At 35.4% G+C, this 22,401-nt stretch overlaps 2 protein-coding genes across 5 annotated transcripts; both read left to right on the forward strand.

Annotated features, from left to right (window-relative positions):
* The first annotated feature begins 6,175 nt into the window (after positions 1-6,175).
* On the forward strand, positions 6,176-13,242 carry LOC139966077 (uncharacterized). Its single transcript, XM_071968745.1, has 3 exons — positions 6,176-6,310; positions 8,906-11,108; positions 11,706-13,242. The coding sequence occupies exons 2-3, from the start codon at positions 8,925-8,927 to the stop codon at positions 11,715-11,717; spliced, it is 2,196 nt and encodes a 731-aa protein (XP_071824846.1). The 5' UTR covers positions 6,176-6,310; positions 8,906-8,924; the 3' UTR covers positions 11,718-13,242.
* Positions 13,243-13,365: 123 nt separating this feature from the next.
* LOC139966052 (uncharacterized) lies at positions 13,366-20,946 on the forward strand. Of its 4 annotated transcripts, none has more exons than XM_071968714.1 (3): positions 13,366-13,882; positions 16,513-18,715; positions 19,308-20,946. In XM_071968714.1, exons 2-3 carry the CDS (start codon positions 16,532-16,534, stop codon positions 19,317-19,319), a joined length of 2,196 nt encoding a protein of 731 aa, XP_071824815.1. In that variant the 5' UTR covers positions 13,366-13,882; positions 16,513-16,531; the 3' UTR covers positions 19,320-20,946. The 4 variants fall into 4 exon arrangements, with proteins under 4 accessions (XP_071824815.1, XP_071824810.1, XP_071824823.1 ...); XM_071968709.1 differs by having other exon boundaries at positions 13,366-13,877; XM_071968722.1 differs by having other exon boundaries at positions 13,366-13,872.
* The last annotated feature ends 1,455 nt before the right edge of the window (positions 20,947-22,401 follow it).

Raw genomic sequence — 22,401 nt, forward strand, 5'->3', positions numbered from 1 at the left:
ATTGGGTTGTGTATAAGTGACGTCTATGGGTCGTTCACTCACCTACCTGGAGTGCGACCACTCCCGATTTTACTTTTTCCAAGATCAGGCTCCGAAAAATCCAAGGACACTGTACTATATGGATATCTAGCAATATCTAGCGATATCTAGGAATGAAAATCCCAAGATCTTCCCTAAACTGAAGGCATATATAGAATCGAAGCCTTCAGTGTGTAATGAACTTGAAACTGTGCGCTTCGAAATGAAAAGAATGTGGGGCATTGCACAATAAAATTTAAAAAAAAATGCAAAATAAAATTTATTTATTTCAGACTCATTTCAATTATTCGAATTTGTAAAGCAAACAGCAGATGTCCCATCACATCAGAGGGATGAAAATGGCGTTCCAGGTTGAACAGCCTCCAAACTGTCTATGTGTAGTCATAGGCGTAGGAGCCCAATTTGATTTGGGATGGGGGGGGGGGGGGCTGCAACGACTTGCCAGTAAAATATAACCAAAGTAAGCGCGCGTTCAACATGTTAATGTATATATTATATATATATCGGCAAGCATTGGATATTACATCGCATGCCATCGTGTACCGTACGGTCCGTGAATGTTGTGCAGTACTCCGCGGGATGCTAATGTAAACAACGAAATGTCTTATTTAGATGGAGAAAAAAGCATGGAGGTCCAAATTATGTCAACACTCTCTTTTACATTAGTAATGGCGAATTAGTCGGGCAAGCTTAGAACTTTATTTTAATTACCAAGGACATTTTTTTTTAAACTATTGATATCCTTTAGCTACATCATTGCAATTTATTTTTCTTTCAGTAGGTGCCCTTCATAAACCTTCATAAATTAAGAATAAATGCTGTCACATGCTAAAAAAAGGTAAGTATTAACAAAAAAAACAAGCACACTGTCTGACTCGATGACGTCATATTTAGACTTGTTCAAGTCCCAGTCTCGTATGTGTGCATAGGAATGTTCAGTGGCGTAGGAAGGTACTTTTGAGTGGGGGGGGGGGGTGGAGACTGATGGCCGGCCTGGGGGAGGGGTCTAAGTGGAGGTGGTTTCCCCCTCCCCTTTGGATTTTTTTGCATTTCCAGGTGGCCTCAGATGCAATTTGGTGCAGTATAGCACACTTCAACACCCACTCCATTTTATAAACTTAATTTTGTATTTTCACCTGGCCTTAGATGCAATTTGGTGCTCAAAATGAGATTTTTTTCTCATTTGGAAATGAAAGAGGGGTTTTCTGACTTGCGAAGCAGGGGGGGCGGAATGATACTTCTGCCCCTCCATATTTTTCACTGGGGGCTGGCGCCCCCCCAGCCCCCCGGTTCCTACGCCCTTGGGAATGTTACACAACTGTGATATCTCTCGACAGAATGAGACATCTCATTAACCTGTTAATTGCTCTGTACACGTCATTCATCACAACCCGTGTCTGCTGTCATTCATCGTATGAATTATGAAACACTCATCTATATACGAAAAATATACCATTTCTGTTTGGTCACATGTCATTTTGGGTTAAATAATTTATATCAAAAAAGCTACTTTATTGACTGATTATTTCATGAAAGGTAATAATCTGTATTTCCAGGTATATCGGAAGACAATACTTTTCGCTGATTAATCTTGACATTTTAATCATGCTTAACTCAGTGTCCATCGCTCTAATCTTCTTGACCTTTTGCAGACCAAGGGGAAAATAAACCGCTGGCAACATTGGCAGCTGCAGAATATTTCTTTTTTTTTCCCTTTTTCCTCTCTCTCTCTCTTTTTCCCTCTTTCATTCTTTTCTATTTATTTTTTCACCTTCTTGTTCTGCCTCTTCTGTTTGATGATGAGATAAAAGGTAGATCTTAAATAGATCCAAGTAGCTTATACAGTAAAGAAGAGGATTAGTAATTTAATAGCTAATTATTTAATAGCTGATTATTTGTAAATACATATATAAATATATATATATATATAGGAGTTAAAGTATATAGCAAGGTATCATAACAAAAAATCGCAACCTTGATAATCTGCATAACGCTATATTTCTGTATCTTTTTTCGTCTCCCCCCCCCCAACTTTTCATCCTTATTTTTTCTTCCGATTTTCTTTTAGATATAACCATATATAGAGATCATATTCTTCCCACGCAAAAACAGTATGTTTTGAAATGTAATTTATTTAATTGGTTGTTGCCATGCAATCTCTGTCTATAGTTTTCTTTTGTATTTTTATTAATATTATTATTACTTTTACTATGTTTGTTCGTCCTGTTAAAGTGCAGGTGTTTTGAAAATGCGCTTTCAGTAAAAGGACCTTGGGTTTCGAAGCCATTGTAAAATACAAATTATCTTTACACATATCTGGCATATATATATATATATATATATATATATATATATATATATATATATATATATAAATTCATATATATAAATTCATATATATATATATATACATATATATATAAATACATATATATATAGATATATATATACATTTACATAAAAAATAAACATATATATATATGTATGTATATATATAAATGAAAATCGTAATGAGTTGGAAAATCAAGAACAGTGAAAAAACTTTCAGCCTCCACCGGGATTCGAACCACGGGCCTCCCACTCTGTACGCGGACACCCTAACCACTAGGCTATGGACGCTGATTATATGTCCAGAGGTTCAAAACCGGTAAGGAAGATCGTAATTCCACTGTAGGCGTTTGTCACCTGTATCGAACAATACTAGTTCTGTTTTTGGTGACATATTTTGCCTTACTCTAGAGATCAAACATGATGCTAACCAACTCGAAATCATTTGTGATTCCTAAAGCCGGATCTCGAAAGAGATACTTTGAACAGTGGAGGCTGAAAGTTTGTTCACTGTTCTTGATTTTCCAACTCATTACGATTTTCATTTATATATATTCATTTGCATTTGTCATTTACCTCCATTGCATTAACATAAAGTCTGTTAAGTATATATATATATATATTTATATACATATATATATATATATATATATATATATATATATATTATATATATATATATTATTATTATATATATATATATTATTATATATATATATATATATATATATATATATATTATTTATATTTATATATATATATATATATATATATATATATATATATAGATTGAAATTAATTGAAAAGCGGTCTGAGCATCTGTCGATTTAAGGCAGCACTCTGCTGATGCGATTAGTTTTGACATTCGGTTGAGACATGAACAATTTGCGGACCACCTTAAAGGAAAAAACACATGAGGCATAAGGTTAAGAGCTGAAATTACATTGAAAAAGTCCTCGGATGTCGTAATTATCAAATTGAGCTACTTGTGACAGTATATAACATACCTAGCACATTGATCGACCATTCACACATTTCTGGTTTTCCTGAGAAAAGATATCTCTTGTAGCAAGAATAGTCTCCAACATCCTGGAGGGTAAAATTCGTGACTTTCAAACGAGCAGTTCTTCCATTCGATTCTATTGTAAAGATTCGCTTGCCATCTGTTTTAATGACAGATTCATCATATCGGTGACTCAACATCTCAGAATTTTTCCATTTCCATAAAAAAAGGAAGTCCGAATAGACGAACTCGAACACACAATTCATTTCAGCGACTTCCCCAAGAGCAACAAATGTCTCTTTCTGACTTTGAGCTACCGTGTTTGAGAAAGGTTGGAAAACAAAATGAGAATTAGCTGGTCACGTATTTGATCCTAAGTGAACCTTATTGCAGTCGTTTATTTAACAATAGGAGAAGTGTTTGTGTAATTGCCACAAGTTATGGTGCACATGTAAAACGACGTAACCACTGCAACCTGTTAAACCTTGCATGGCTTATTTTACAATACTTAGTGAGTATTCTAACCCTTTAACTTACCTGGAACCATGGAAATGCACAATTCTATGATAGTCATCCACTGGAGAAAGAGTTCTACACATCCCTTTCGATTACACATGATGCACTCTTTTTCGTAGTTTTCTTGGTAGTTTGATTTTGCTATTCGTCACAGAGTCTTCAATAGGCGTAATTCTTTTTAGCTGGGAAAGTGTTTAGGCTAGTAGAACTGATGTGACCTAACTACTGCAATGGTCTAAGTGTGAAGTTATTCCGGCTCTTTACCAAAGGCAATAACAATACGGTAAAGACAAAGGTGACAAAACATAATCTGGTAAAAACATAATAAAATGGTTTCATATCTATTGACAATTAAAAAGGAAAGGAGATTCTTGCGGCTTAATGCCATAATTGCATAATTTTTATATGCTTGATACTTTAAAAGACAAAGGTAACAACACTTGATATTTTGGTTTCATATCTATAATTGACCAAAATATACCGAAAGGCTTTTGTCACTTCAGCTATTCTTTACAACTATTAATAGACAGTTATATTGCAGGTTTTTTCTTAAGTCATTAGCAACAGATAAACGTCTGACCTAGTGAACAGTAACTAATAAATTGAATATTGATTTAAAAGGAAGTTCAACTGTTTCTCCATCAACATGTGATAAAACAAGTTTTTAAAAAGCAGAGCTATAGCAATATGCGTTTCCCCGAATATCCAGACAGATTTAGTAAACAGCTGCATAAAGATGGCCCGACAGAAGACGGCCCGACAGAATGTTGCTGTTTTCAATAGTTATGGCATTTGGGTCGAGTACTACGTAACTGTTCGTGACTTGCTAATCCCTCTTCATTGTGTTATTTTCTTTCCAAACTTTCTTTGCTTTTAGAAAAGAGAAAATTGTTGCAAGTCAATCATTTACAGTAGTTGATGAATCTTCGGCAAGCTTTAATCAGTTATATTTGTATCACTTGGACAACCTTTGCAAAATATTAGTCTCCGCAATAGTATCCGAATTTATGTTTTGATGCTTGCTTTTATATTACTTAATATTCAGCATTTTGTTACGGTAAAACCAAGACTGAAACACACTCCCTTACGTCGACATTTCGCAGATGTGGGAAATATTAGGCCAAACCAAACTGCTAAGCTCACTCATATTTGTGTGTGTTCTAGTTTGTCATTAATTTATTACTTTATTAAATATTACAAGAAATTTCAATTTAAAGAAATGGTAGAATCGTGTAAGTATCAAACCCTGGAATAGTTTTACAATGTTTTGAACTGTTAAAGATAATTCCAAGAATGTTACTCTAAAGTATAATTGTGTTTTTTGACTAACCAGATATTAAAATACATAGAAAACGATATCACTTCTTTAGGCAAATTCAAAATTCCCGACCATGTTAGGAAGGGCTGAACTTTTATGCAATGACCAAAAGGCGAATGTGGCCCTTTGATCGTTGATGGCGACTGCCATGTAGGAAGTTAGGGTTTCTCCCCCCCCCCCCCACCTGCCCCCGAAAAATAGACGTCAAACGGTGCAGTATGAGGCATACTTATTCAATAAATTAGTTCTTTAACTAAATTTAAAAGGCTGGTTTTGCTACTCTTGTTCTTTTGTTTTGTGTGTGTGTGATATTGAAAAGGGTGTGTACCCCGCAGTAGGAGTCGAATTCTTTTCAGGCTGAATATATGAAATCCCGCAACTGAACCATTTTACCCCCCCCCCCCCCACTGACAATGGAACGTGAAGGAATTCCACACCCGCACAGACTTCCTTCCAAATGACTTACATTGAAATAACCCAGGTTGTACTATACAATGTAGTTGAAATGATGGATATGATAGTATCATTTTGCACCTTCAGCCAATGATTTCTCTTGATTTGTCGATTCGTTCATTCGTTTATTCGGTCATTCGTTCATTCGTTCGTTCTTTCGTTCTTTCGTTCATTTGTTCATCCAACTGCTTTTATACCTTATTTCGTGATTCCTGTGACCTAAAATGTATCAGGTATCACAAGTCCCCTCGAAAGGATTAACAGATACTACACATGATCCTGGTTTGTGGAATCGATCTACACAAAAGAACATATACTGCACTTGACCTTATCAACGGATCGATTAAATAGTCCTGTAGAGACTCGGCGTTTGCGTTATCTCATATATTTATTATTTATAGTATACGCAATGTATACTTTTGATGTAAAATACCAATCATATCAGTTCAGCGTGGCTGTTCTCGCGATATCAAAGTCCAATCTCAATTATATATAAGTTCCGTGCGTTGTTTCCATTGTAGGCTACATAAACGTACAATGTACAGTGTGTATGATCATGTATTTCCTTTATGGTCCGACTCGAAATAACGCAAGAAAGAAAAATCTGGCTAGGTTGATAACTTGATGCAAGAGTAGGTAAACATTAAAGTAAGGTAAGTCTTAGAAATGCATAACGGTTATAATTTCAAAAATGTTTCCTTAGTTCATCAGTATTTTGATATACCATTAAGAGGGATATAATAGAGCAAAAATTGCAATAGTGATTAGTATTATCGTTAATTCGGTATCTATTGCCGTTGTTATATTATTAAGCTTAACAATCAGAACAGAACAGATATCGAGGTCATAGCCATGATACCGAATTCACTAAAGTTATAAACTGACTGATTGAGTAAACTTCGAATCATCATGTATTGTCATTACAAGTCAACTGTTTAAACATAAAAAGGTAAACATTCTTAAAATTTGCATGCAAGAATAAAATCACCTTGTTATACAGATGTCTACAACATGCAAACATATGGTATCATAAGTACATTTAAGAAGCATTGTTGGTTACATCACCGGAAATGGCACTTCCCAGGCCTTGTAAGTTGCATCTGAAAATTCTTTATTTTGAGATCTCTTGATTGAGAATTTTACACTTACAAAAAAAAAGGTCAATTAGAAAAATTGTATTAGATGAATTGAATAAAGGACTTAAGGTAATAAGCTCTGCCTTATTCACTGTTTACACAGGTAAATGAAGATATGAAAGCACACCAGGGCTTTATTATGATAGCTGTAGCCTGTATGAAGTGGGGAAGCCATATGGGGAATTTAGGTGTAAATAAGTTGTTATCATTATTTCTTCTACATCCCAAGAAGGGGCTTACTAGGGGAAGGGGGGGGGATGAACTGAGTGTGTGGGCCATGTATGGGGACTGTGCCTCAATAATCTTAGTTAAAACATTTGGGCACTGATATAGGAGCTAACATTTAAACTGATAGGCCATCATAAAACATATAGACGTAATAAATATATCCATGAGCCATAGTTTAGTAATAAAGTTCTACACTTTTCACGATAAAATCTTAGGAGTTCTCTACTTGTATTGTCATTCTAAAAAAATGATCAGTTATAATTAACCCTGTGTTTTATTGTTTGGAACGCCATTCCTACAATACGTGCCTAGGAACTTGAGGTTGCACACTAATCTAATAAAATTAGAAGAAATGATTTTGAACATTTTGCTTAAACTAAGCGAAATAGTGCTTACTGCCTAAGCATCCACATTATCTTAACCAAAATATAATTTGCATATAGTGTAATATTGCTAATATTGTACGTGACAAACCACATAATATAAAATAAAAAAAATAATATTCTTGAAAGGAGATTAGTGAATGCTGCAGGCTTTCACTATCTCCTTGCTCAGCATACAGCGGTGTATGGGCCCGGTTGCTCAGTTAATTTACGCTATAAATGCAATCTGTCAGTCTTATATCTTCAACCCAGTGGAAGTTGTAATTTCATTGGGGGTTGAGCAAATGAGAATGAAACATTAATAACCAATTATCTCATAGCACAATGTTTTCAGAGCTCCTTTTATGAGATACACGAGTCATTATGAGCCTGATAATGGGCTAGTGCTTACAGGAGCCAGCCACTAAACCTGGGTGGGGAAATTTGATATTATTTCTTCCACCTTTCAGAAAGAGGAATGTGTCCCCATGCACCCCCCCCCCTCCCTGCCGTGATTGATGCCCCTACTTGTACAGACAAACGTTTATACCTAAGATTGCACCAGTTGACGCTTAAAAAACTTCAACTTCTCGGTGTGGACTCCTACATCCCGACAAAGTGTCTACTACAATGACCCAAGTGCAGCCCCCCCCCTTCTCCCCTACTTAAAATCTATCATTCTCCTCTGGCCCATCAACACATTTTTTAACGCCATACCTTAATCAATTGGGGGGAGTTGAATTTGTCCCCTCCGTTCCTCCACTTTGCTATGCTGCTCATGCCACTGAGTGACTCTTTGTGGTTATATTATGCTGAAGGCTTGGTAACTTTGCAATAGTGATGGCGTGTGCTTGTGTTTGTGATGGCTAGAAGCACTAGTTGAGTCAATGTCGTGCTTGGTACAGTAGGTAGATGCCCCTTGTTGGTTAAATGTTCTCTATTGTTTGTGCTCCCCGTTTCATGCATATTGATGAGTGGGCGGGGTAAACGTACAATCCATATAATGGCAATATCTTTTCAAACCTATGTCTGATTTAGTTCATACTTGGTATGGTGATGTAACTATATAGTAAGTATATGCTCTTTGCAACAACTTTGACCTTGTTCATATTCATGATTTTGTGGGGCTTAATGTGGGAAATAATCAAAAACAGCTTGTAAAAACATATATCTCATCAACCACAAGTTGAATAAATGTCATACTGGGTAAATGCCTCATGATTGAAATTGGTAAAGGTCAAAAGAGGTCAACAGGTAACAAAGTTCCAGTACTATTAAAGTCAGTGTGGTTGTGTTTGCCATCAGCAATATCCGAACAGTTCCATTATGCCAGTGATCGAGTTGCACCAATATCTCGACTTCTGTGTTTATAGGGAAAGACATACCCGTCATACCGTAGGTTACAAAGAACAGCTTTTATATTCAGTTCATTGAAGGTCTTTCTTCTTAATTTTCTTACTCTCAATTTGTTTCTCCAAATAATGATTTTAATAAACACTGATCATGATCATTTTCTTTACAGATTAAATTTCGCGACAAAAATGGCCTGCCCATCGCCTTGGAAAGACATCGAAGATAAATTCTTTGAATGTTCAATTTGTTTGGATCTGTTTAAAGAACCGAAACTATTACCGTGTCTACATAGATTTTGTAAACAATGTCTGGAATCTATACTAGAAGGACAGGTTGGGACATTTAAATGTCCTCTTTGCAAAGATGTCTGTAACATACCAAACAATGGGATAGATGGATTCAAGACTGACTTCCATATGAAAAGTATGCTGCAGTTTATTCAGCTACAGAAAACATTTGAAAATGAAGAAGTTAGGGTCTGTGTTGGCTGTTCAAAGAAGTTAAAGGTTACAGCATACTGTTTTAAGTGCAAAGATTTTCTTTGTGTCCAGTGTTATCAATTCCACTCGACCAACAAGATGGTTGCTGATCATCGGGAAAATGTATTAGCTCTGAAAGATGTTGAAGGAAAGAGTCTCACATTAGAAAAACTTGCATCATTGAAGGAAGCCCTTAGGTGCCATGTTCATACAGAATTTAAAGCTCAGTTATGTTGTTGTACTTGTGGAAATCTCCCTGTTTGTGTGACATGTACGTATGGAAAACACAAAGGTCATGACCTACAAGACGTTGCGAATGTGTCGAAAGAAGAAAGAGAGAGATTGCAGAAGAGATTGGAAGAACTTGTAAAACGGAAAGAAAATGTAACCAGCTTAACTAATAAGATAAACAAAGTAAATGAAGAACTTACATCAATCGTTGCTGATACAAAAAGGAAATGGGAAACGCAGTACGAAGATCAGACCAGGAAGTTAAAGAATAAGAAAGAGAAAGAAAAGAAAGAATTCAACAGATTCAAAGCAGTTCTTGAAAAAAGGAGTCGAAAAGAATTGAAAGAATTAGAAACAGAAATGGAAGAGAAGATTAGAAAAATAAGAGACGAGTACGACAGGATGATTAAAATCAAAATTAGGGAATCAAAAGAGAAAGAGGAAACCAAACAAAATGAAATAGAAAACAGTGAATTAAAGATTGACGAAACAATGAACAAACTTGATGCATTAATGAATGAGAGAAATAAAACAATAGAAGAACAACAGCAACGCAAGCTTAGAGAAACACAAAACTTATCAGATCTTTGTAACCAATGGGTCAATAAGTTTGAAAATATGTCTACTATAGCTTCGAGTGTCCTTGAATCGCACAACCACTGGACAGACGCACAGTGTATTCCTGATATAAGAGCTGCGAGCGAACCTCTAGTTGAGGATCTTATGAAAGATTTTCCAGAAATGGAATCTTTATCTGATATAACAATGGATGATCTACCAATGTTGTGTATTGATAGAGTAAATATATCGGATAATGTAGAATCTGTTGTTGATTTTGATATGATCAAAGGTAGTTTGTTTTGTTTAACTGGTATAACAAGTACCGGATCTGGTAACATCATCGTCTCTGGGAGGTTATCACAAGACCATTCATTTATTACAGTGATAAACAGACAAGGACGTCAGATTCGTCATAACAAGATAGATAAAGGCAAAGGGAGCTCTCTTCAACCCTTTCGATACTGTGCTGCTTTATCACGTGATAAGATAGCTTCGGTTTGTAGATCCAATCAGCTTGTTGTTTATAATATTCATGGTGGGTCCTTGACTCAAAATAAGATCACGTCCTTCTTTGATGACATCAAAACGGTGGGTGAAAAATATGCGAGTTGTATAACTACCGATACTATTCGTGGCCACATCATTGTAGGTACATCTATTGGATCGCTATTCATATTTGATGAAGAGTTGAAGTTCATTCGAGCTCTGAAGCTGCCAGAGGTTATAAAATGCTCAAGAGATATCCTTTATCATCAAGGCGTTCTGCTGATATGCGATGGAGAGAGTAGATGTGCATACGCTGTTACCATGGATACAACTAACACAGAGGCAGAGTTACTATACAAGCTTCCGATACCAGCTATTGACGGAGACACTTGGTATCCTTGGAGTATATGTGCAGACAGGGCAGGTTTTGTATACATATTGTGGAATGGTGATGGAACACGTATCATCACACAGTACAGTCAAGATGGTCAGCAGATGTTGACAACCAAACGGACAAAAGATACAGCATGGTGTATGACAACATTGATGACAGAGGAGGGACATAAGCTACTTGTAGCTACATCATATTCAGGAAAGATACTTTGTTATTGTCTGGTGAGTATATCTCAGTGTTCAATACTTTAATATTATTACTATTAGTAACATAAATGTTGTTGTCGTGATACTCTGATGTAACGACAGTTAAATGGTACATTCAACAGTGATAATATCACCAAGGATATCATCTTCCTGTATTGACTTTATGTATGCCCAAGTAGCATATAATATTTATAACTTTAAAGATAGTTTTTGCTTGAAATTAGCTCAAGTAATAGTATATAAATAAGATGAAGTTATGTCTTAAACCCAATAAACATGAAGCTAAAGTGCAAAACTTGTTCACTATTTCCTTTTACGGAATTGAAGAAGAAAAATTAAGAATTTTAACGAGATAATGGTACTGTTGTTGACAAGACATCGCAATGCCAACTTAAGTTGATTAAAAAAAGAAAATAAACAACAAAGGTTAGAAAAGGGAACATAACAGGCAAGAATGGAAAGAAGAAAAGAAAAGAAGGGATTTGTTTGCTGAAAAAACATTACACAAAGAATCGACATCTAACATGTCTTTTTTGTTCATTCAAAAATGTGCTTCATTAGAAAAGAGAACTGGATCAACGTTTGTAACTTTATAAATGTTCTTTCCAACAGACACCAGAATAAAGTCATCCTGGAAAATATACATGAAAGAAACGAATATCCAGAGTATACACCACACTGAATCAAACATCAAGGGCTGGGTCCAGCTGATGAGGAGAGAATTATTAAAATTTGCTGAAAAAACTAGAAACTTTAATATGAAACGGATCATGATGATTAAGATCGGTCTTCATGGTTTATATAGTTTAATTGTAAGGTGAAAAGAATTAGACCGTCAACCCATTTAGCTTAACGGTTATTTTGTTACAACATATAGTCGCAAAACAATAAGGTATATTTGACGTAGACATACGTTTTACCAAAGTTGGCTGCGAAGGAATATTCATCAAAGGCGGACCGAACTTTCATATTTTCGATGTGGTATTAATGACTTTTATGGAACTTGTAAAGTAAGATCTCGAAAATCAAGTACATTGAAACATATTTCCGTAGAACTGCTGACGTTCATGCGAATAAATATGGAGCTGGGAATGTGTCTTAACGATTGTAGAACATGCGGGATAATTCAAATGGGTTGTAACCTTGTTTCACATCTTGTGTTTATATGATTGACAGGTTTAAATAGTTTGTTTCTACAATTCGGAAGATCATTTCAGATAGGAAAACTGTTTAGTTTTCCAGCTTGAAGAACCCAGCTTACTTTAGCCGTGGCCTGGTTTCATAGCTTCTTATGATATTCGCTCGACCATAGTCTCTAGTGTATAAGATCTGAAAGATTCGATTTAAGTATAATCCAAAAGTGGGGAGGAGTTGCAAGTGATATGAAGGATAACTAGCTCGCTCCGTATTATTAAAAAATAGCAACAAACGTAATGTTGCTCTGAATTATTGATTAAAGATAATAATTTCGAATGAAGAACAGTCATTTGCAGCCTCCAGTGCTAAATCTTGCTTTCGTGTAGCCTGTGGGATGGTAAAAACTAGCCGAATTTGTCATACTTTGTATTTTAAGATACAATGTAATCATATAAAAAGGACTTTTTCATTACTCTGTTTTTCTATGAATGCATCCCTTGGATTTACAACGTCCTTTCCTATATATAGTTCGGATCGAATATACCTTCAACTTGATACGCATAAGTAAGAAATTTGTATTCATTATGTTAAAAGTATTTGATTATCCAGTTTTAAAGTAATACAGTCAGTTTCATACTCTATTTATCTTTCTCATTTTGAATACCTAGTTGAGATATCTTGTTTTGCATGTATTGTAATTGTACCGTACGTACCGCTTGAATGCACTGGTACTGATAGTATGGACAGTATGAATATTCTGTTTCTACCAGATAAAGCTGAAGAAATATTCATACATGAGAACCAACCAAAGTTAAATTTATGATTATCGATTCTAGTCAATGTGATAGACGGTCATATGGAAAGCCATTTTAACTTTTAATCAGGGATTTTGGATATCTGAAATTGTTTCTTATTTTAGACATCTCAATTTTATTTCAGATTTCTAAGATAACCTTCGAGATATCTTAAATTCGATTACAGATATCTAAAATTAAATTTGGGATATCTAAAATTGTTTTTTCAGGCATCTGAAATTAAATGCAAGATAACTTAAATTCTACTTCAGATATCTGAAATTGAATTCGAGATATCTGAATATAAATTTCAGATGCCTGAAATATAATTTCAGATATATGAAATATAATTTTAGATATCTCGTTGTCGTCCGGTATTTCGAGATATCCGAAATTTAGTTAAATTGCTCACACTGTAATTCTTAAACTTTTTATCGTCAACAATGCCATAGTCATCGCTATATATATATATATATATATATATGTTCAATTATTACTTGTCACTTATAAGTTCCCCTATGGCCTATGGGGATCGATTAAATAGTCCTGTAGAGACTCATCGTTTGCGTTATCTCATATATTTATTATTTATAGTATACGCAATGTATACTTTTGATGTAAAATACCAATCATATCAGTTCAGCGTGGGTGTTCTCGTGAAATCAAAGTCCAATCTCAATTTTATATAAGTTCCGTGCATTGTATCCATTGTAGGCTACATATACGTACAATGTACAGTGTGTATTATCATGTATTTCCTTCTGGTCCGACTCGAAATAGCGCAGGAAAGAAAAATCTGGCTAGGTTGATAACTTGATGCAAGAGTACCGGAAAAGGTAAACATTAAAGTAAGGTACGGTAAGTCTTAGAAATGCATAAAGGTCATAATTTCAAAAATGTCTCCTTAGTTCATCAGTATTTTGATATAACATTAAGAGGGATATAATAGAGAAAAATTGCAATAGTGATTAGTATTATCGTTAATTTTGTATATCTATTGCCGTTGTTATATTACTAAGCTAAACAATCAGAACAGAACAGATATCGAGGTCATAGCCATGATACCGATTTCACTAAAGTTATAAACTGACTGATTGAGTAAACTTCGAATCATCATGTATTGTCATTACAAGTCAACTGTTTAAACATAAAAAGGTAAACATTCTTAATCTTTGCATGCAAGAATAAAATCACCTTGTTATACAGATGTCTACAACATGCAAACATATGGTATCATAAGTACATTTAAGAAGCATTGTTGGTTACATCACCGGAAATGGCACATCCCATGCATGCCTTGTAAGTTGCATCTGAAAATTCTTTATTTTGAGATCTGATGATTGAGAATTTTACACTTACAAAAAAAAAGGTCAATTAGAACAATTGTATTAGATGAATTGAATGAAGGACTTAAGGTTATAAGCTCTGCCTTATTCACTGTTTACACAGGTAAATGAAGATATAAAAGTACACCAGGGCTTTATTATGATAGCTGTAGCCTGTATGAAGTGGGGAAGCCATATGGGGAATTTAGGTGTAAATAAGTTGTTATCATTATTTCTTCTACATCCTAAGAAGGGACTTACTAGGGGAAGGGGGGGGGGGTGAACTGAGTGTGTGGGCCATGTATGGGGACCGTGCCTCAATAATCTTAGTTAAAACATTTGGGTACTGATATGCCCGAGCTAACATTGAAACTGATAGGCCAACATAAAAAATATAGACGTAATAAATATATCCATGAGCCATAGTTTCGTAATAAACTGCTACACTGTTTACGATAAAATCTTAGGAGTTCTCTACTTTTATTGTAATTCTAAAAAAATGATCAGTTATAATTAACCCTGTGTTTTATTGTTTGGAACGCCATTCCTACAATACGTGCCTAGGAACTTGAGGTCGCACACTAATCTGACTAAATAAATCAGCAGAAATTATATGAATATTTTGCTTAAACTAAGCGAAATAGTGCTTACTGCCTAAGCATTCACATTATCTTAATCAAAATATAATTTGCATATAGTGTTATATTGCTAATATTGTACGTGACAAACAACATAATATAAAATTTAAAAAAAAAAATTCTGGAAAGGAGATTAGTGAATGCTGCAGGCTTTCATTATCTCCTTGCTCAGCATATAGCCTTAACTGTGTATGGGCCCGGTTGCTCAGTTAATTTACGCTATAAATGAAATCTGTCAGTCTTATATCTTCAACCTAGTTGAAGTTGTAATTTCATTGGGGGTTGAGAAAAATGAGAATGAAACATTAATAACCAATTATCTCATAGCACAATGTTTTCAAAGCCCCCTTTATGAGAGACACGAGTCATTATGAGCCTGATAATGGGCTAGTGCTTACAGGAGCCAGCCACTAAACCTTGGGTGGGGAAATTTGATATTATTTCTTCCACCTTTCAGAAAGAGGAATTTGTCCCCCTGCCCCCCCCCCCCTCCCTGCCGTGATTGATGCCCATGCTTGTACAGACAAACGTTTATACCTAAGATTGCACCAGTTGACGCTTAAAAAACATAAACTTCTCGGTGTGGACTCCTACATCCCGACAAAGTGTCTACTACAATGACCCAAGTGCAGCCCCCCCCCTTCTCCCCTACTTGAAATCTATCATTCTCCTCTGGCCCATCAACACAATTTTTAACGCCATGCCTTAATCAATTGGGGGAGTTGAATTTGCCCCTCCATTCCTCCACTTTGTTATGCTGCTCATGCCACTGAGTGACTCTTTGTGGTTATATGATGTTGAAGGCTTGGTAACTTTGCAATAGTGATTGCGTGTGTGTGTTCGGGGGAGGGGGCGTCTGTGTTTGTGATGGCTAGAAGCACTAGTTGAGTCAATGTCGTGCTCGGTACAGTAGGTAGATGCCCCGTGTTGGCTAAATGTGCTCTATTGTTTGTGCTTCCCATTCATGCATATTGATGAGTGGGCGGGGTAAACGTACAATTCATATAATGGCAATATCTTTTTCAAACCTATGTCTGATTTAGTTCATACTTGGTATGGTGATGTAACTACATAGTAAATATGTGCTCTTTGCAACAACTTTGACCTTGTTAATATTCATGATTTTGTGTGGCTTAATGGGAAATAGTCAAAAACAGCTTGAAAACACATATATCTCATCAACCACAAGTTGAATAAATGTCATACTTGGTAAATGCCTCATGATTGAAATTGGTAAAGGTCAAAAGAGGTCAACAGGTAACAAAGTTCCAGCACTATCAAAGTCAGTGTGGTTGTGTTTGCCATCAGCAATATCCGAACAGTTCCATTATGCCAGTGATCGAGTTGCACCAATATCTCAACTTCTGTGTTTATAGGGCAAGAAATGCCCGTCATACCGTAGGTTACAAAGAACAGCTTTTAAATTCAGTTCATTGAAGGTCTTGCTACTTAATTTTCTTGCTCTCAATTTGTTACTCCAAATAATGATAGTAATAAACACTAATCATCATACTTTTCTTTACAGATTAAATTTCGCGACAAAAATGGCCTGCCCATCGCCTTGGAAAGACATCGAAGATAAATTCTTTGAATGTTCAATTTGTTTGGATCTGTTTAAAGAACCGAAACTATTACCGTGTCTACATAGATTTTGTAAACCATGTCTGGAACCTATACTAGAAGGACAGGTTGGGACATTTGAATGTCCTCTTTGTAAAGATGTCTGTAACATACCAAACAATAGAATAGATGGATTTAAGACTGACTTCCATATGAAAAGTATGCTGCAGTTTATTCAGCTACAGAAAACATTTGAAAATGAAGAAGTTAGGGTCTGTGCTGGCTGTTCAAAGAAGTTAAAGGTTACAGCATACTGTTTTAAGTGCAAAGATTTTCTTTGTGTCCAGTGTTATCAATTCCACTCTACCAACAAGATGGTTGCTGATCATCGGGGAAATGTATTAGCTCTGAAAGATGTTGAAGGAAAGAGTCTCACGTTAGAAAAACTTGCATCATTGAAGGAAGCCCTTAGGTGCCATGTTCATACAGAATTTAAAGCTCAGTTATGTTGTTGTACTTGTGGAAATCTCCCTGTTTGTGTGACATGTACGTATGGAAAACACAAAGGTCACGACCTACAAGACGTTGCGAATGTGTCGAAAGAAGAAAGAGAGAGATTGCAGAAGAGATTGGAAGAACTTGTAAAACGGAAAGAAAATGTTACCAGCTTAACTGATAAGATAAACAAAGTAAATGCAGAACTTACATCAATCGTTGCTGATACAAAAAGGAAATGGAAATCGCAGTACGAAAGTCAGACCAGGGAGTTACAGAATGAGAAAGAGAAAGGAAAGAGAAAATTCCACAGATTCAAAACAGTTCTTGAAGAAAGGAGTCGAAAAGAATTGAAAGAATTAGAAACAGAAATGGAAGAGAAAATTAGAGAAATAAAAGAAAATTACGACAGGATGATTAAAATTAAAATTAGGGAATCAAAAGAGAAAGAGGAAACCAAACGAAATGAACTAGAAAAGAGAGAATTAAAGATTGACGAAACAATGAACAAACTTGATGCAGTAATGAATGAGAGAAATAAAACAATAGAAGAACAACAGCAACGCAAGCTTAGAGAAACACAAAACTTATCAGATCTTTGTAATCAATGGGTCAATAAGTTTGAAAATATGTCTACTATAGCTTCGAGTGTCCTTGAATCACGCAACCACTGGACTGATGCACAGTGTATTCCTGATATAAGAGCTGCGAGCGAACCTCTAGTTGAGGATATAATGAAAGATTTTCCAGAAATGGAATCAATATCTGATATAACAATGGATGATCTACCAATGTTGTGTATTGATAAAGTAAATATATCGGATAATGTAGAATCTGTTGTTGATTTTGATGTGATCAAAGGTATTTTGTTTTGTTTAAGAGGTATAACAAGTACTTGCTCTGGTAACATCGTCATCTCTGGGAGGTTATCATCTGACCATTCATTTATTACAGTCATAAACAGACAAGGACGTCAGATTCGTCAAAACAAGATAGATAAAGGCAAAGGGAGCTCTCTTCAACCGTTTCGATACTGTGCTGCTTTATCACGTGATAAGATAGCTTCGATTTGTAGATCCAATCAGCTTGTTGTTTATAATATTCATGGTGGGTCCTTGACTCAAAAAAACATCACGTCCTTCTTTGGTGACATCAAAACGGTGGGTGAGAAATATGCGAGTTGTATAACTACTGATACTATACGTGGCCACATCATTGTAGGTACATCTATTGGATCGCTATTCATATTTGATGAAGAATTGAAGTTCATTCGAGCTCTGAAGCTGCCAGAGGTTATAAAACGCTCAAGAGATATCCTTTATCATCAAGGCGTTCTGCTGATATGCGATGAAAAGAATAGATGTGCATACGCTGTTACCATGGATACAGCTAAAACAGGGGCAGAGTTACTATACAAGCTTCCGATACCAGCTATTGACGGAGGGACTTGGTGTCCTTGGAGTATATGTGTAGACAGGGCAGGTTTTGTATACATCTTGTGGTATAGTGCTGGAAAATATATCATCACACAGTACAGTCAAGATGGTCAGCAGTTGTTGACAACCAAACGGACAGAAGATACAGTATGGTGTATGACAACATTGATGACAGAGGAGGGAGAGAAGCTACTTGTAGCTACATCATATGCAGGAACGATATTTAGTTATGGTCTGGTGAGTATATATTAGTGTGCCTTACTTTAATATGATTACTACTAGAAACATAAATGTTGTTGTCGGGATACTCTGATGTAACGACATTAAATGGTATATTCAGCTGTGATAATACCACCAAGGATATCATCTTCCTGTATTGACTTTATGTATGCCCAAGTAGCATATAATATTTATAACTTTAAAGATAGTTTTTGATTGAAATTAGCTCAAGTAAGAGTATACAAAATTAGATGAAGCTATGTCTTAAACCCAATAAACATGAAGCTAAAGTGCAAAACTTGTTCACTATTTCCTTTTACGGAATTGAAGAAGAAAAATTAAGAATTTTAACGAGATAATGGTACTGTTGTTGACAAGACATCGCAATGCCAACTTAAATTGATTAAGAAAAGAGAATAAACAACAAAGGTTAGAAAAGGGAACATAACAGGCAAGAATGGAAAGAAGAAAAGAAGGGATTTGTTTGCTGAAAAAACATTACACAAAGAATCGACATCTAACATGTCTTTTTTGTTCATTCAAAAATTTGCTTCATGAGAATAGAGAACTGGATCAACGTTTGTAACTTTATAAATGTTCTTTCCAACAGACACCAGAATAAAGTCATCCTGGAAAACACACATGAAAGAGAGAAATATCCAGAGTACACACCACACTGAATCGAAATATCAAAGGCTGGCTGCAGCTGATGAGGAGAGAATTATCCAAATTTGCTAAAACAAACTAGAAAATTTAAGATGAAACGGATCATGATGATTAAGATCGGTCTTCTTAGTTTATATAGTTTCATTAGAATTAATTGAAAGGTGAAAAGAATTAGACCGTCAACCCATTTAGCTTAACGGTTACTTTTTTACAACATTTAGTCAAAAAACAATATGGTACAATTGACGTAGACATATGTTTTACCAAACCTCGCTTAAAGTTGGCTGCGAAGGAATATTCATCAGGAGCGGACCGAACTTTCATATTTTCGGTGTGGTTTTAATGACTTTTATGGAACTTGTGAAATTAGATCTCGAAAATCAAGTACATTGAAACATATTTCCGTAGAACTGCTGACGTTCATGCGAATAAATATGGAGGTGGAAACGTGTCTTTACGATTATAATTTACCAGATGAACATGTGGGAGAAAGGCTTAAAACTTCGCTTCACATCTTGTGTTTATCTAATGGACAGTTTTAAATCATTTTTTCTTTACAATTCGGATTATCATTTCTACAGTGGATTAATAGGGACATAGGAAAGGAAGGTTTTGAGATAAGTAGTCAACTTTTTATTTCAAATTATTGACTTAATAAGTCAAACAGTTGACTTTTGATCTCAATTTCTTTCCTTTCCAATGTCCCTATTAAGCCACCGTACATTTAAGATAGGAAAACTGTGTATTTGTCCTGCATGAAGACCCACTTCAGCATACTTTAGCCGTGGCCTGATTTCACTGCTGCTTATGATATTCGCTCGACTATAGTATCTACTGCATATATAAGATCTGAAATAGTCGATTGAAGTAAAATCCAAGGATGAGGAGGAGATGCAAGTGATATGAAGGGTGACAAGCTGGCTCCGTATTATTAGAAAATACCAACAAAAGTGTTGTTGCTCTGTTTTGTTCAATGATAATAATTTCGAATGAAGAACAGTCATATGCAGCCTCCAATGCTAAATCTTGCTTTCGATTAGCGTGTGGGACTGCAAAACTAGCCGAATTTGTCATGTTTGATCTTTTAATATACGATTTAATCATATAAAGGACTTTTTTAGTACTCTGTTTTCCTATAAACGGATGCCATGGTTTCGGGTTATTATTATATTATTATTCTTTATCCATTATGTTCCAGGCCCCACAATTAACCGCGGTCCCGCGCTGTAATATACTGATGTCAAACCCCCTCTCGTTAGGCCTGGCTAATATATACTATACTTTAACATAACATAAACGATTATGAATGTTATAATGAAAAATATTATCAACAATGTTCTATTCAGAGTAATACATCTCTTGTGATACACTAAATCAGCATAAATGGTTTCTCGTATATATCACTTTAATACCAGACTAGACGCTTTTAAGTTCGGAATACTCGAACCAAAATTGTCTTCTGAACATTTCTTCCGGGTAAAATAGTATCTTATTATAATATATAAACCACCTACGTAAGTAACAATGTTAATGTCCGGAGCATTTCATGTGTTATATCAACAAAGATGGTGTGATCTTCAAAATATCTTACGGTTTTATTTCATTTAATTTCTTGACGGTTTGATAATGTTTAGCATGATCCAGGACTCACCTTTAATTCCTTTACGTGAAAGGATGTTTCTCGTTGTAGGTAAATATAGGAACACACATAGAAGAGCTGTTCGTTACCAGTAGTCACCGCCAGCAAGTCATCATATTATAGTTTGGTCTGCTTTGGAATTGAGGTAGTTGCAGTTACAAGTCAATACAACTATGCCTGGAAACAGAGGTAACCGTGAAGGGAGACAACGTCGCATAGGTAACAAACGTGATGTAAGTCTATTACGGTCTAAGTGGTTAATAGAGGTAATTGTCAAGGGGAGCCTCGTGAAGGAGGTAACGTAAGGTAAGTTTATTACTGTCGTCATAAAAATAGGTAAATGTAGAGATAAGCCTCATGAAGGAGGTAACATGAGGTAAGTTTATTACTGACTTAGTGATTCATAGAGGTAATTGCTGAGGGGAGTCTCGTGGAGGAGGTAATATGAGGAAAGATTAATACTGTCGTTATGTAAAAAGGTAATTGTGAAGGTAAGCCTCACAAAGGAGGTAATGTGATATATGTTTATTTACTGCCTTAGTGATTACTGGAGATAATTTTGGAGGTAAGCCTCATGTGGGAGGTAACGTGAGGTATGTTTATTTACTGTCTTAGAGATTAATAGAGGTAATTATCAAGGTGAGCCTCGTGGAGGAGGTAACGTGAGGTAAGTTTATTACTGTCTTAGTGATTAATGGAGGTAATTGTGGAGCCTCATGATGATTAAGCCTATATATTGTGTTCGTCAACAATGAACCAATAAACAACTAAATATTTTTTGTTTTCCTGAAAGATTCTGACCCTCCAATATATTCTCAAATAGATATGATAAGTGCATGTGAGATATTTCTTATCATTGGCCATGACAGTAAAGCAATAGTCAACGTTCGACATGCGAGAGCGACCATTATCGACATGTTTTTTATATTTGGCAAAATGATGATGATGTTTAACCTGTATGAGTACATTCTAACCATGATGATGATGATGGTGATGATGATGATGATGATGATGATGATGATGATGATGATGATGATGATGATGATGATGATGATGATGATGATGATGATGATGATGATGATGATGATGATGATGATGATGATGATGATGATGATGATGATGATGATGATGATGATGATGATGATGATGATGATGATGATGATGATGATTTGCTATAATTATTGGAACTATTAAAAATCTGCTTTCTGTTACAGAATGAAATAGAGCATAACGTAATAAATACTAATACAATACTATTATAGCTCGCAGTCACCAATGATGAGGCACAGCCAAAAGCTTGAATGGACATGGACATACAACCACACGAAACATATGTACAACAGCTAACGAAATAAGTCAACACAACTAGAGAAAACATTTTGAATGTGCATAAAATTAA

This window comes from Apostichopus japonicus, chromosome 1, assembly GCF_037975245.1.
Source record: "Apostichopus japonicus isolate 1M-3 chromosome 1, ASM3797524v1, whole genome shotgun sequence".
NCBI lineage: Eukaryota > Metazoa > Echinodermata > Holothuroidea > Aspidochirotida > Stichopodidae > Apostichopus > Apostichopus japonicus.

Excerpts from the sequence above, each read along its gene's own strand:
- LOC139966077 (XM_071968745.1), top strand. The coding sequence starts at position 8,925 with ATGGCCTGCCCATCGCCTTGGAAAGACATCGAAGATAAATTCTTTGAA.
- LOC139966052 (XM_071968700.1), top strand. The coding sequence starts at position 13,841 with ATGCAAGAGTACCGGAAAAG. Across the intron at positions 13,861-16,512 it reads ATGCAAGAGTACCGGAAAAG|ATTAAATTTCGCGACAAAAA; the intron begins GTAAACATTAAA and ends TTTTCTTTACAG.